Consider the following 14,068-nt stretch of genomic DNA (forward strand, 5'->3'; position numbering starts at 1 on the left):
TAATTATTCACTGTCTGGCTATTTGATTGTGCACATTTATATAAAGAAGTAGAAAATTAAGTTACAAATTATTTTGGCATGTTTATTAAAATTAAAGGGAAAAACTGCATGGAAATAAAATGGATACCCCTGAAAAACTAATTTTTTAAAATGTAAAGGTGTGTGTACTCCAAAATTATTGAGAAAGAATGTTAAAATTTTGACTCAATTTTTAATTAATTAAAAATATTATTAATATTTGGAAAAATTCATTCTTAGTGAGTAGTTTTGAATTAACTGCGTTATAAAATTGTTTGCACCTCTCTCCCATAAAATAATGGTTGCATTTTGTGGCTTTAAAAACCTCAAACCAATACAACATGTTCTCACATGATAATAAAAAGTTGTTATTTGATTGATTTGAATATGAAAATATACAAATAATATTACAATAGTTTAATCTAGTAATTGAAATATTAACATACAGATTTCAACAAAAATATATATGAAACTCGCGTAATATACTCAGATAACGATATATTTTTGCCTCATTGAAAAATACGAATTGCTGCCTCGTGAATAAATGATGAATATTTGCTTCATGAATAAATGATGAATGTTTGCCTCATTGCCTCTTTTTCTTAAAATTAATTAATTCCTGGTAATAAAGTAAAAATGGTAAATATTATTTTTAATGCCTTGTTAAAAACGAATATAAAAATGTTTGCATGAGATACTTAATATAGTAATGGACCTTCTACTTTCAGTTGGACTAACATATTTAGTCATGAGAATAAAACCTCTCATAAATTAAGTCATAATTGAATAAGTCATAATGAGAATATAACCTCTCATAATTTAGTCATCTGATAAAACCTCTCATGGATTTTATTTGTTAACCCTTTCTAAGGCCGTGGGAAGTATGCTTCCCACCAAATTTATGAAATTATGTAGGTTGGCATAAGTTCTGACAATTTTTTTTAAAAAAAAGACAGAAACTTAGATGCTTCAGTTCTTTATCTCACACAAAATGATGTATCTTGGTTTGTCACTTAATTATTAATGAACCAAATTAATTAATGAAATTAAATTTATATAATAAGCTAAATGAATCCCTTTTCTTATTCTAATTTCAAGCCTAAAAATATTTTAACATAATATGACTAGAAAAAAATGGCCCTTTAAAGGGTTAATAAAGGGTTCTGTTAGTTTTATGCAATCCTGGATAATCTTAGGAAAGCATTGGATTTACAATAATATATGGGAATATGCTGTTCTCCTTGTGTTCACATTTGTGTTCCGCTTGGAGAAAAATCAGGACAAATGTCAGTAGTCGGCCCGGTTACAATAATTAAATCAAGCTACAATACTATAATAAATTTATTTATTGAACCATAGTGGCCATTTCTAATAAATACAGAGGCAAAAGTTATTAATAAAATCTGTTAAATTTCTCACATGATAATAAAAGGCCGGGTATTTGGATTGAATTTGGAAAGTCCATGTTTTTCTCAGAGAAAATACATTGCATACTCACATGCAGGAAAAACAAGAGATTTGTTTGGCATATTTTCCAAATGGGATCACCAAAAATATTGTATATACAAAAGCATTGGAATAAGCTAAGTTGAATTCAATAGTAATTATAATTCGTATAATCCAAAACATAAATAATGTGTATTTAATGTAAATTAAATGCAATAATTGATAAATAAATATATTCAAAATCTAGTATCAAAATAATGATGAGTTCAGCTAGTATCTTCATAAATTCCCTTTTTAAAAAATGCTTTATTACCAATGTTATAAGCATGGGATTCCTTTTTGCCTGTTGTCGTATCTTTAACTGTTCATGCTGAGTAAATTGCGCGCTACATATTTCACAGACTTATAGTTCCTCCTATGTACGTATCTGCAAATATCTTTTTAAAAGGTCTAGAGAAGAAAAGGTTTTACAGCAAAAGTCACAGGCAAGCAGTCTCTATTTTGTATGGGTCAATAAATGTGCTTTTAAACTGTTTGAATGAGAAAATGATTTATTACAAATGTCACAAGCATATGGTTTCTCTTTTGTATGCACTCGTAAATGTTTTTTTAAATATTGTTTTTGAGAAAATGCTTTATTACAAATGTCACATGCATACAGTTTCTCTTCCGTATGTGTCAGCAAATGTCTTTTTAAACTATAAATCTGAGAAAAAGTTTTATTACAAATGTTGCATGCATGCGATTTCTCTATCGTATGCGTCAGCAAATGTCTTTTTAAAATACTTAACAGAGTAAAAGCTTTACTGCAGATGCTGCATACATATGGTTTCTCTTTCGTATGAATCCGTAAATGTAATTTTAAAGCACTGTTTAGCAAAAAAGCTTTATTACAAATGCTGCATGCATGCAATTTCTCTTTTGTATGTGTCAATAAATGTGTTTTTAAGCTAATTGATTGAGAAAATGCTTTATTACAAATGTCACAAGCAAATGGTTTCTCTTTCGTATGTGTCAGCAAATGTGATTTTAAACCAGAAATCTGAGAAAAAGCTTTATTACAAATGTTACATGCATGCGGTTTCCCTTTCGAATGCGTCAGCAAATGTTTTTTTAAAATGCTTAACAGAGTAAAAGCTTTTCTGCAGATGCTGCATACATATGGTTTCTCTCCTGTATGGATTTGTAAATGTAGTTTTAAATCATTATTTAGCGAAAACGCTTTATTACAAATGTTGCATGCATACTTTTTCTCTTTCGTATGTGTCAGCAAATGCTTTTTTAAATTAGATAATTGTGTAAAAGCTTTATTACAAATGTTGCATGCATACTTTTTCTCTTTCGTATGTGTCAGCAAATGCTTTTTTAAATTAGATAATTGTGTAAAAGCTGTATTACACATGTTGCATACAAATGGTTTATCTGTCGTATGGGTCCGTAAATGTTCATTTAAACATTCGTTTCGAGAAAATGCCTCGCTGCAAAAATCACAGACAAATGGTTTCTCCTCTATATATGTCTCTAAATCTGACATTATTTATGCTAGAAAAATTAATACTTTACTACAAGCGTAACATGTAAACAATTTTCTCTCTCGTACAAGTCCTTAAATATATCTTTAAATAATCTATAGATGTAAATATTTTACAGCAAAACTCACAACATGCAGTTTTTCTTTGCTTTTTAGAACAAGCAATTAGATTTAATTTTGAATTTTCCTGCCAAGAAAGTACTTTACTACACAAAATGGAAGGATGCTGCTGCTTTTTTGTGGCGTCAGTTCATAAAGGGTAGGATTGAGGAAACACTTTACTACATAGATGACAGGTATTCTGCATTTCCATTCAGTAAGTAATGAGATAATGACTTTTAAAAGCAATCAGCACACACACACAAAAAAAATCCACTTTAGTTCGTATGTCACAACTATGTGGTTTCCTCTTTATTTCCAATTCGCGAATTAAACAGATAGATTTCTCTTTTTATATGTGGATAAAAAATATCCATAAATGCAAATTAATAGGCAATATAAAACATATAAGTCAGGATCTAAAATACGTCTGTTATAGAAATTAGAGCTGAAGTGCATATCTGTGGAGTGTGAAATACATTCTTGTCGCAGTCACATTCCGTCAGGAAGATTCCTTGTCTCTGTAATCATTCTCAGCATCGAAATGACATCATCCAGCACAGTTAGTTCCTCACTGGGCCGACTGAAAACCTAAATAAAATAATACGCAATTTTTACACTGAGAGCTAATGAAAGTTGTCAAATGTATCAGTTAACGGCAAAGTATAAAACGCCGGTATTCTATAGAATGCCAAGGCATTGTATATATTGCCGGACATTCTTAGGCAAAGTATGAAATATGAGAATTATTACATACTTTCCCTAGGCATTGTATTAGGTGCTCGCATGTGTTTTAATCAGCGACATCTATTGACAAACATGCGAAGTATCCATATAAACGACAATGGTTTTGGGTTTTGCCAATTTACTATTACTTTATTGTTATCCTTTTGAAAGTCTTCCACTAAGTATTATTGAATTATTCAGTGTATAAAGACCCCGATCATGGAACACTCCAAATTGCATTTTCGATATTCATTGCTTTCTTTGTTTGATTTGAAAAAATCTGCAGCCGAAGCCCATCAGACACTTTTAGAAACTTATGTGATACTGTTCAGTTATATCCCAATTGCCGGTTTTGGTTTCAAATATTTAAGAGCGATGATTTCGGTGTCAATGAAAAAAAAATCTAAGACAATTAATTGTCAGACTTATTGGACGAAAATGGAAAAAAGTTGTAGGAGATTATGGAAAATACCGGATGCGGCATAAATTCGTGCAAACTTCAAAAAATCATAATAAGAAAAGTAATGCTCCAAAAACCGAGCATTAGAACGGTGAATCCGCGACTAAAGCATTGCGACAGTTACGGACAGTGAAAGAAATTAAGGCGAAGAAAACCCAATTTCATTGAATGGGATATTGAATTTAGTTCGCCGTTTTGAGGAAACGGGAAGATTAGAGGATCGAAATGACCAACCAACCGTCAACGCTGACAGCGTCCCTGTTGTCCAAACGGTCATGAGAAATGTGGCAGCCGAGACTTCAACGGGGAGTTCCAGTGCACGTGAAGCAGGTAAAATAACAGGAATTCCGGAAAGGTCGATCCGACGCATTCTGCACGAAATCTTGAAGCTGCATCCGTATAAGATAGAGGCATTTTACCAGTTGATGCCAGCAGATTGCGAGGAAAGACAAGCCTTTACAACATGGAACGTGACCCACAATGGTTACTGAACATCATGTGGACAAATGAAGCCCACTTTTCGAACAAAATGTGCAAGTCATCAGTATCGGAATCCGTTTTGGCCCCCCGGAATAAAATGAAGCAAAGAAAAAATTTCAATTTCTTTTGATCTTTTAAGAGTTCAAGTTAACTGAAAAGCATTTAATATTTGGTTGGGCCGCCTCTGGCTTCGATCACAGCATCCACTCTGTTAGGCATGGTATCCGCAAGGTTTTGCAACACTTCTCTCGGTATTTCGTGGTGCCAAACTTTAATTATTGTTTCCTAAAGTTCTCATTTTGTTCTGGGATGATTCTCAGTTATTTTCTTTCTTATTATATTCTATAAATTCTCAATGGGGTTTAAATCTAGCGACTTTCCTGGCTACGCGAGAATATTAATACCATATTTTGAAAACACAGCCTTAACCTAAAATAACAAATGTTTCGATATAGAGGTCAGAAATGAAATTTAAAATTAATCGTAAAGTTTGTCTTATCTTTTTCGATGTAGGTGTCTTATCTCTTTCGGTGGCAAGGTGCCACATTTTGCTGAAATGCCTTGGGAAAAAGTTACTTGCACTACGAAACAACTGATCCTTCAGCACGCCAACATACTTGTCACCATTCATGATTCCCTGCTCAAAACGAAGTCGCCCAGTTAACTGATATGACATGCACCACCACCACCACCATTACGCTTTCTGCGTGATTTGATGTACGAATCAGGCATTCCGGCCTCATGAACTCTTTTGCTTTAAGCCAAACGTGGCCAGGCTTGTCAGACATTATATGAAAGCGACTTTCGTTGCTGAATATGACTTGTCTCCATTCCGAAATACTCCATTTTTTTGTGCACCTTGGTCCACTACAAGAGTTTTTTTCCATATTGCTTTCGTCAGTACTGAGTTTTTTTCTAGGTACTTGTGCCTTTTAACCAGCTTCACAGGGCCTCCTGTGAACTGTTCTGGGACTGGCGATGATAGACGTGAATTTATTTCATTCTCTCGCAAGTGCAGCAGAACTTGCAAATCTGTTTTTTCGGAGTAATCGTGTCAATGTAGCATTAGCATGTTTAGAAGATAACATCAGATGACCACATTTAGGCACATGACCACATTTTTTTTATCTACGGTTCCTGAATCACTTTATGAGATATGAAACAGTCGACTCACTGCAGTTGCATTGATGAACAATCCTAACATTTGCAATGATTTCTTGATGCATTAAAATAACAGCCTGGTGCTTCTCACGAATTAATTCACACATCTTAAAAATAAATTATCAGTTTAATTTGAAAAGCAATGCACAGCGAACGCATTTTGACAGCGCATCAAATGAAATTAAATCCTTCACAGTCGGAGAGATTTTATAATAAACTATCCGGATGACTCAATCTTTGCAGACGACTGCTGCACAATAGCTTGAAACTTCTCCACAATATTTATACTAGAAAATATCACTTTAAATGAAAAAAAATATATTACTTTTGGGGAGCTTGTTATGAAAGAAAGTGAAATTTCTCAAACATGCAATACTTTTGACCAGTAGTGTATATATATATGTATACTAGCCGCCTTTGGCGACCAGCCGGTTCGCCAATCTTAATGCTCGTTAAAATTTTAATAATTAAATATTTTATGTAATTCCTACTTTAATAGCTTCTTCATCAAATATTTTAAAGCTTCAAATTTTGATAGTCATGTAATTCACTCATTGTTGTTTGTTTGTTTCTTATGGCACTTGCCACTGACAAGCCCGCTGTTACGAAGACAGCGATTTAAGCCTGAGGGGGAACGTCTCTTATTTTTTATAGCAGCGCCAACTAGGGCCAAGAGTACGACTTTGCCACTCACGCATCATTCATTCGCTTGCACAACCCCTTTTTACAGGAGGGCACATTCACACATCTCACAGATAGAACAACAGAAGAACAACCATGCCCAAACCGGGACTCGAACCCGGGACGTCCAGATCACGGGGAAGACGCGCTACCCCTATGCCAGGACGCCGGCTAATTCACTCATAATAATATAAAGTCCTTCAGCCATAACATAATATGTATCTCTCTAATTTTCTGTTAGTTCCGGTAGAATTTATACTTAAAATTAAAATGGAAATGACTAAACTGCAATTAATATAATAATATTTTTTACTGAAACAAAGCATTTTTTTTTAATAATATGATTACTGATAATAGTCACTGAGTGTTTAAACTTTATGGGCACTAAAGAATATCTTTCTTAATTTATGTAATATCTCAAGAATTTGTCAACAAAAATTTCTCAGATTCATCATGAACAGATCGATTCATTAACAATGTTTCATTTTAAATGCATAAAATATTAAGAAAATAAACAGAATCGTTTAAAATAATCAGTCGAAAACAGGTTTAAAAAAACTACTTAAAAAACGATGTACTTAAAACTATAAGCATATACAAAAAATATATAACTAACATAAATACAATTTACTTACAAAAGCATGCAACTAACCTAAAAGTAATTTAAATCATCCGTTGATAACGGTTGTCATGGCAACAATCAGAATGCGCATGCGTGAATTTTCTTCGCCAGCTCCGGTAACGCAAATGCGTGAATTTTTCCTACGCCAGTTGGGGTAACGCAATGCATTTTATACATTTTTAATTTCCTTTATTCTGTGTTATTTTAATTCAAAAGTACTTCAGAATGAATCTGAAACATGGATTAATTAACAATGTTTAATTTTAAATGCATCAAACATTAAGAAAATAAACAAAATCGTTTGAAATAATCCGCCGAAAAATTTTAACCCTAGCCTCATTACTGTTGGGAGAAAAAAAAAATTGAAACCTTACTCATTTGGCGGTGGGGAAAATGGAAGATTTTTTTGGCGGGAAAGTTAGTTTTTAATTAATAATTAAAATTTCAAAAAAAGGGACCCCAGGTGCACATTCCCGACCTCTAAGGTATACATGTACCAAATTTGATAGCTGTATGTCAAATGACCTGACCTGTAGAGCGCCAACACACACACACACACACACACATTGAGCTTTATTATAAGTATAGATAGATATAGATAAACATTAATATAAATATAGGTGAAACTGGATTCACCAGGAGATTTTCTCAATTAATTGCAACATTATGAAAACTTATTTGACATAATAAATTTTGAAACACATAGAAACCAAGTCATGTAATTTCGCATTTCATAACATTAAAAGTAAGGGTAAAAATTCAGAGAAAATTAACTTTAGAATAATTAGTTATCATTATGCATTCTTAAAACTATACCATTAAAGGAAATATTTGTATATGCGTTTGTCAGGTCCAGACAAATCTATAACACTTATAGATATGAAATTTAAACAGGCAGGCAATTGTGATAATGAGGCAATGCTCTTCAAAGCCTATATTTTAAAATTGTATCTTTGTCTTTACATCTTTACACAATATTTAAAACTTTTTTTTCAAGTTCTGTACTTAATATCATTTCAATGACTGCTTGTAAGGGGAGGGGGGAAAACAATTTTTCCATTAAAACGAACAAACATTTCCATTTTAAAGAAATTTGTTTTATATTTCTAGTATAATTTTCTTAAATTTTAGAACATCTTTACATGTAGTCATTTTCCTAAAAAAATTTGTAAACTAAAACTAAAATCCCTGCATTCAATACTTTAATCTTATCAACTTTTAAAAAATTTTTGAAGTCATCATTCAAGCAATGTATCCCCAATTTAAAACAAAAAGAGTAGAAATACCTTTCTTGTTGACTTTAAATCAATTGTCTAAATAGTATGTTCAAAAAAATTTTTTTGTCATAGGTCTACAAAGGCATAACAAAATTTTCTGTCTTTGATAGTTAAGTTCTCCTGGCAGAGAAGTATGGGGGTAGAGAGTTTTAAGTACACGAAGTTAACAACAGTTTTAACGATAGAGACATATAAGAAATGCATGGCTAGGGACTTTGTAAATAACTATTTGAGTAAAATAATTTAAAGAATTGATACCTTTAATAATAGAGAACACATTATACATATAGAAAAAGTAATTCTCTCATGACAAATTAAACACTTAGGAATGTAATAAATTGTCATTTGATTTATTTTTAACATTTACTCAAATATTGACAAATGAAATTGAAAAAAAAAAAAAAAAATCAAATGTGTCTCTATGTAAGATGTGGCTTCAAAGTTTAAAACGATCAATCAGAAAACTTATCTCTTTTTATATATATGAATTTCATAGAAATTATTTTTGATTTTGTCTTTATAAGTGAATTGATTTATTTGAAGTCATTTTGAATTTCATTCATTTTTTTTTTTCTCCTTTAACGCTTTATTTGGTTTACAAAAATTATTCTTATAAAACTTCTTTTTACAAAGAGTCAATTTTTCGGTATTATAATTTCAATTTAAAATCATTCTGTGGTGGTTTTAATTCAAAGTAATATTAACAACTACTTTCATAACTGTTACTTCAAACAATTCATAAAGACAGTACATCTTTTCCTTTTAGAAGAGAAAATTGCTGTTTGTTCTCGGAATCATAAATATTATTTTTGTGCAATTGCATTGCTATAACAAATAGATTAATTTCATTGTTTCACACACACACACACATATCTGGGGGCACAGCAGTGCCCCCGCCAAGTCAAGCAAAAGCAAGCGGCACGGCCGTACCATCCTTTTCTCGAAGCAGTTCAGGCCATTTTCGACCCCCTATAACTTCGTTGTGAATAAAGCTAGAAGCCTGAATTTTTAGAAACCAAGCAGGCATGAAATTAACACGGTATATTTCAAATTTCATTAAATTTGAAAGAGGAGTTTCAGCATTATAACTAGTCAAAGTTTGTGAATTTTGTCACTGACTGATCATCAAAATTCTAAGGCACTTCTAGCAGACATAGAAGCTTCAAATTTAGCATGCAATTAGTGTTTAGTGTATAAATCAAGGAAAAACTCAAATATGCTTGTAATAATGGAGGGATCGATAAATTTCTGGAAGTTTCGAGCATTATCCATTTTGTCGGCAAACTCGTCGCCAAGTTTATCACCAAGCTCTGGGATTACTGGCTCGGCATCCAATACAGATTAATGTAAAACGATCTTTCTTATGATGATACTAATCGCACTGGGAAGCAAAATTACAGATTTGTAACAATATCTAATTTGAAATAATTCAATTGGAAGCTGTGGAAGCTGCAAATGCAATGGGTGACTTTCAGAGAATCAATCTGATAGAAGAGCAAACTGATCTTCAAAGTATGATCACAAAACTTAATGCCGATCAAAAAAGAGTCTTCGATGTGATCACAAATAAAATGGACACAACTGATAATAACGCTGACGTTTTACGCTGTTTTGTTAGTGTAACTGGTGACACTGGAAAGTGCTATTTAATAAAAACTCTGAAAGTTTGGGTTAAGACGTATTTAAACAAAAAAGTGGTAGTTAGTGCTCCAACAGGAATAGCTGCATTCAATGTGAATAGATTGACTATACATAGACTATTGCATCTGCCTGTAGAACACAAGCAAACACCAAAGTACAAGCCACTTTCTGATGAATTGCTCCAAATTCTGGGATCAGATTTCAAAGAAGTAGTGTTATTTATCATAGACGAAGTGTCGATGAGAAAAATTGTAGCTAAAGCTCAAGAAGTAGTACCAGAAAAGAAAAAGAGGAAGACTACATACAAAAATAAGAAAAGGACTATCTACAAAAAGAAATGAGATGCTATCAAAAACATAACTTGTAAAAAAAACCAAGTCTCGCAACTCAATTCTTCTATCGTAAAAAGTTGTGAGATCCATGTAACACCAAGTCGGTCAATTTATTCAGTCCTTACTTAAGGGTCCTTCTGTCTTAAGTTATTACGTAATTAGCTAACCTAACAACACCTTATAGTGACCATATCAATATTAAAAATCTTTTATAGTTTAAATAAGTAGATTGACTTGGCCATCGCATGAAAACACAATGCATCTTTACATTAAATTAGATTACATTAACATATTATATTAAATTAGATTGTTTAGTGCGATGGCCAAGTCAATCTATTTATTTCAATCATAAAAGATTTTTAATATTGATATGGTCACTATAAGATGTTGTTAGGTTAGCTAATTACGTTATAACTTAAGATAGAAGGGCCCTTAAGTAAGGACTGAATAAATTGACCGACTTGGTGTTACATGGATCTCACAACTTTTTACGATAGAAGAATTGAGTTGCGAGACTTGGTTTTTTTTACAAGTTATGTTTTTGATAGCATATATTTTAACATATAATCAATTCTAGTAATTCATTTCAATTTTTTTTATTTTGGCATGTTTGTTGTTATAAAGATAAATAAAAGTTCAGAAGTGTTATTACTTTTTATATTAATTTTATTTTTTGAATTTTATTATAACTTATTATCAAGTTCATGACTTCTTGAATAAAGGAGTAAGTTACTAAAACTCCCTAATTTATGATGAACTTTTTAAAATTTCAAGATTATATATATATATATATTTAATGGAGTCAAAGCCTAATGTGCAAACATGAAGTATGATACCATTTTCAATTGAACACTGGAAAATTGTATATAATAGATCTTACAAAAATAAGGAGCCAGCAGACAAATGAAAAAAATAGTTGCTTTGATTTCACCACACAATGCTGTGTATACTTTGCTAATACAGTAAATACAGTCAGTCCCAAAATTGAGCATACACCAGAACATATAAACTTTTTACTTAAAAAGCTAAATGCTGCTTTAAGGAAATTGTTTCTCCCTAATGATATTCAATCTCATCCCCTACAGTCATGTGAAAAAAAATTATAACAAATTACAACAAAATTTATTTTTATATAAAAATAAAAAATGCACTGTTAGATGAAAAAGAATGTCATAAAAATGAGTATACAATTTTATTAATTTCTCTACAATAAACAAATTAATATTAAGTTGATTTTTTTTTTTTTTTTTTTTTTTTTTTGCCTTAACCACAGCTTGTAATTTTTCGGTGTGGATATGACCAGTTTTGGAGTTATTTCAATTGAAAATTTGGCCCATTCTCTTCCCTAAACTTTCTTGGGGTCCTCTTTACCTATCATGTCATGCTCATGGATGGAATCCCTAACTGAGACCAAAAATTTTCTACAACATTTAAGTATGGAAATTGGGCTGGCATGTATAGCTGTTGCTTGCAATGGTACAACATGCATAACTTGATAATTCATGCAGTATGTTTCAAATCATTGTCTTACTGAAAGTTGAAGTTTGAACTAGTCCTAATTAATCAATACTTTTCTACAAGTCTTTCCTTTTAAAATGTCAAAATATACCATAATGCTGTGAATGAAAATAAGTTCTCCTACTCTATTTGCTATCATACAATCTCAAATGAGGACGAATTCATCCCCATGATTAACCATCTTTATTGTGTTCTTAGAATCCAATTCTTTTCCAACTTCCCACCACACTTTATATTATCTATCACTGCAATATAGATTAAACTTGTTTTCATTGGATAAAATAACATAAGCTCCAGAATGATTCCAGTTTTGAAATATGTTCTTTTGTAAAAGTGAGCCTCTTTTTTCGTTGACACAACTAATGAGTAGCTAACAGTTTCAGCCTCAAGCTTTTTTTTTCAATTGCTGAAGACATCGACATTTCAAATTTTTGGGGCATTTAAATTTGAATTTTTCTTTACTAAATATATAATCTTACTTTTTGCAGTAACGCTGAAAATTTCTTTACATCCTGTTTCTGGAAAATTGGATATGTGGAAAGTCCACATATCCAGTTCTATGATACTTCTGTAATATTTTCTGGACAAAACTATGGCTTTTCCCAATCAATAAAGCAATTTCTTGGGAGATTTGCCCTCTTTTGATCATTTGATGACTTAAAAGTGTGCATTTACAGATGTTTTTTGCCTAAAATTCATTTGAAGGGACTTTTTGATGAAAAAAATAATTACATGTATAGAATAATTATTATTATGTTTATATGCTTGAAGTGTGATTGCAGATTCCAATAAAGAAAATTTTCATCAAAAAAAGTAGTGATTAGCTGATAAATTCTTTAGGTATATACTCAATTTGTGAAGACTTTTCACAAGAAAATTACAAAATTAAAATATTATAAACACTTCATGATTATTTTTTAATCCCAAAGTACTTCTTAATGTATACTTTAAAGTTTCTGTAAATATTAAGCTTAAATGTTAAATTTGTATTACATTTTTATAAGTTTTAAAGAAGAGAGTAATTGGTGTATACTCAATTATGAGACCGGCTGTAAATATTAGGACATAAATAATTTTCGAATAAAGAATTCAATTAATGCTAGATATAGCCTAATTTATATATGCTTTAAAGAAACAAATTACATCAGATACTCCACTTCAAAATGCAAACCATGAAAAAGAACAGAAATGTACCTTTAAATGTTAGGAAAAGCCACTTTTATATATCGGAGTTCAAAAATGTTTCATTGATTAAGATTATGAAACTTTTAGCTTTAAAAGTGCTTTGTTAAATTGGTTGGAACAAATTTAATTGGATTATACTTCTCAAAAAACAAAGTTTTGACAATCACCCACTCTCATAATAATAATAATCCCACTCGTTTCATCAATCGCTCTTTACTTTACGCATGGCAAATAAGCCTCGGATTGTTTACATCAATGCGGTTTATAGCACCATTATACGTTTGTTGGCTTCACCTCTAATTCAAATAATTCAAGTAGTATAAATGAGATAAAGACGTTGTTTTTTTTTAAATTAAAATTAAAACCTATATTCGAGCTCTGCAAATTTTTGCGAGAACTCTATTTCATCATTTATTAAATTTAAGAAAATGATGTTTCTGAATTAAATCAAATCGGAATGGTAAAAATATTAATATGTTATATTTTATAAACTTTTTCATTAAAAAATATCTATTTAAATATTTCAAGAATTAATCCTAACAAGAGGCAATTTTCACCTCGATTTATCCAAAATTCGATTTTTTTTTTATTGTTGTTAAAGATATTGGTATTAATTAATTAATGTTATTTCTTATTTCGTGTGTTTCAATCTGAACCGAAAACATTTTATTCGCATAATTAATAATGTTTCTTCCTTGCAAGAACAAGAATTAGTTACAATTCAATCAATCAAGTAGCGTGTTTCGATTTCGAAAATATAGATGGCAGCGTTTACGATCTCTTGTTACGAAATCTTATTTATGTTTGTTATTTGTGAAGCGAAAGTCTTTATATTTAATATGAACACTAGTAGAATTCTAAATATGTAATATCTTCAATTTATGTGTTTAA

At 31.1% G+C, this 14,068-nt stretch overlaps 1 protein-coding gene across 1 annotated transcript; it reads right to left on the minus strand.

Annotated features, from left to right (window-relative positions):
- Window positions 1-1,385: 1,385 nt before the first annotated feature.
- On the minus strand, window positions 1,386-13,438 carry LOC129972145 (zinc finger protein 568-like). The gene is made up of 2 exons (XM_056086160.1): window positions 13,187-13,438; window positions 1,386-3,685 (listed from the first exon to the last, which is right to left on the minus strand). The coding sequence occupies exon 2, from the start codon at window positions 2,996-2,998 to the stop codon at window positions 1,961-1,963; it is 1,038 nt and encodes a 345-aa protein (XP_055942135.1). The 5' UTR covers window positions 2,999-3,685; window positions 13,187-13,438; the 3' UTR covers window positions 1,386-1,960.
- Between the last annotated feature and the right edge of the window lie 630 nt (window positions 13,439-14,068).

The sequence above is a fragment of the Argiope bruennichi genome, chromosome 6 (assembly GCF_947563725.1).
Source record: "Argiope bruennichi chromosome 6, qqArgBrue1.1, whole genome shotgun sequence".
Taxonomy (NCBI): domain Eukaryota; kingdom Metazoa; phylum Arthropoda; class Arachnida; order Araneae; family Araneidae; genus Argiope; species Argiope bruennichi.

Bases quoted from the DNA above. Each gene is read 5' to 3' on its own strand.
- LOC129972145 (XM_056086160.1), bottom strand. From the start codon at position 2,998: ATGTCAGATTTAGAGACATATATAGAGGAGAAACCATTTGTCTGTGAT.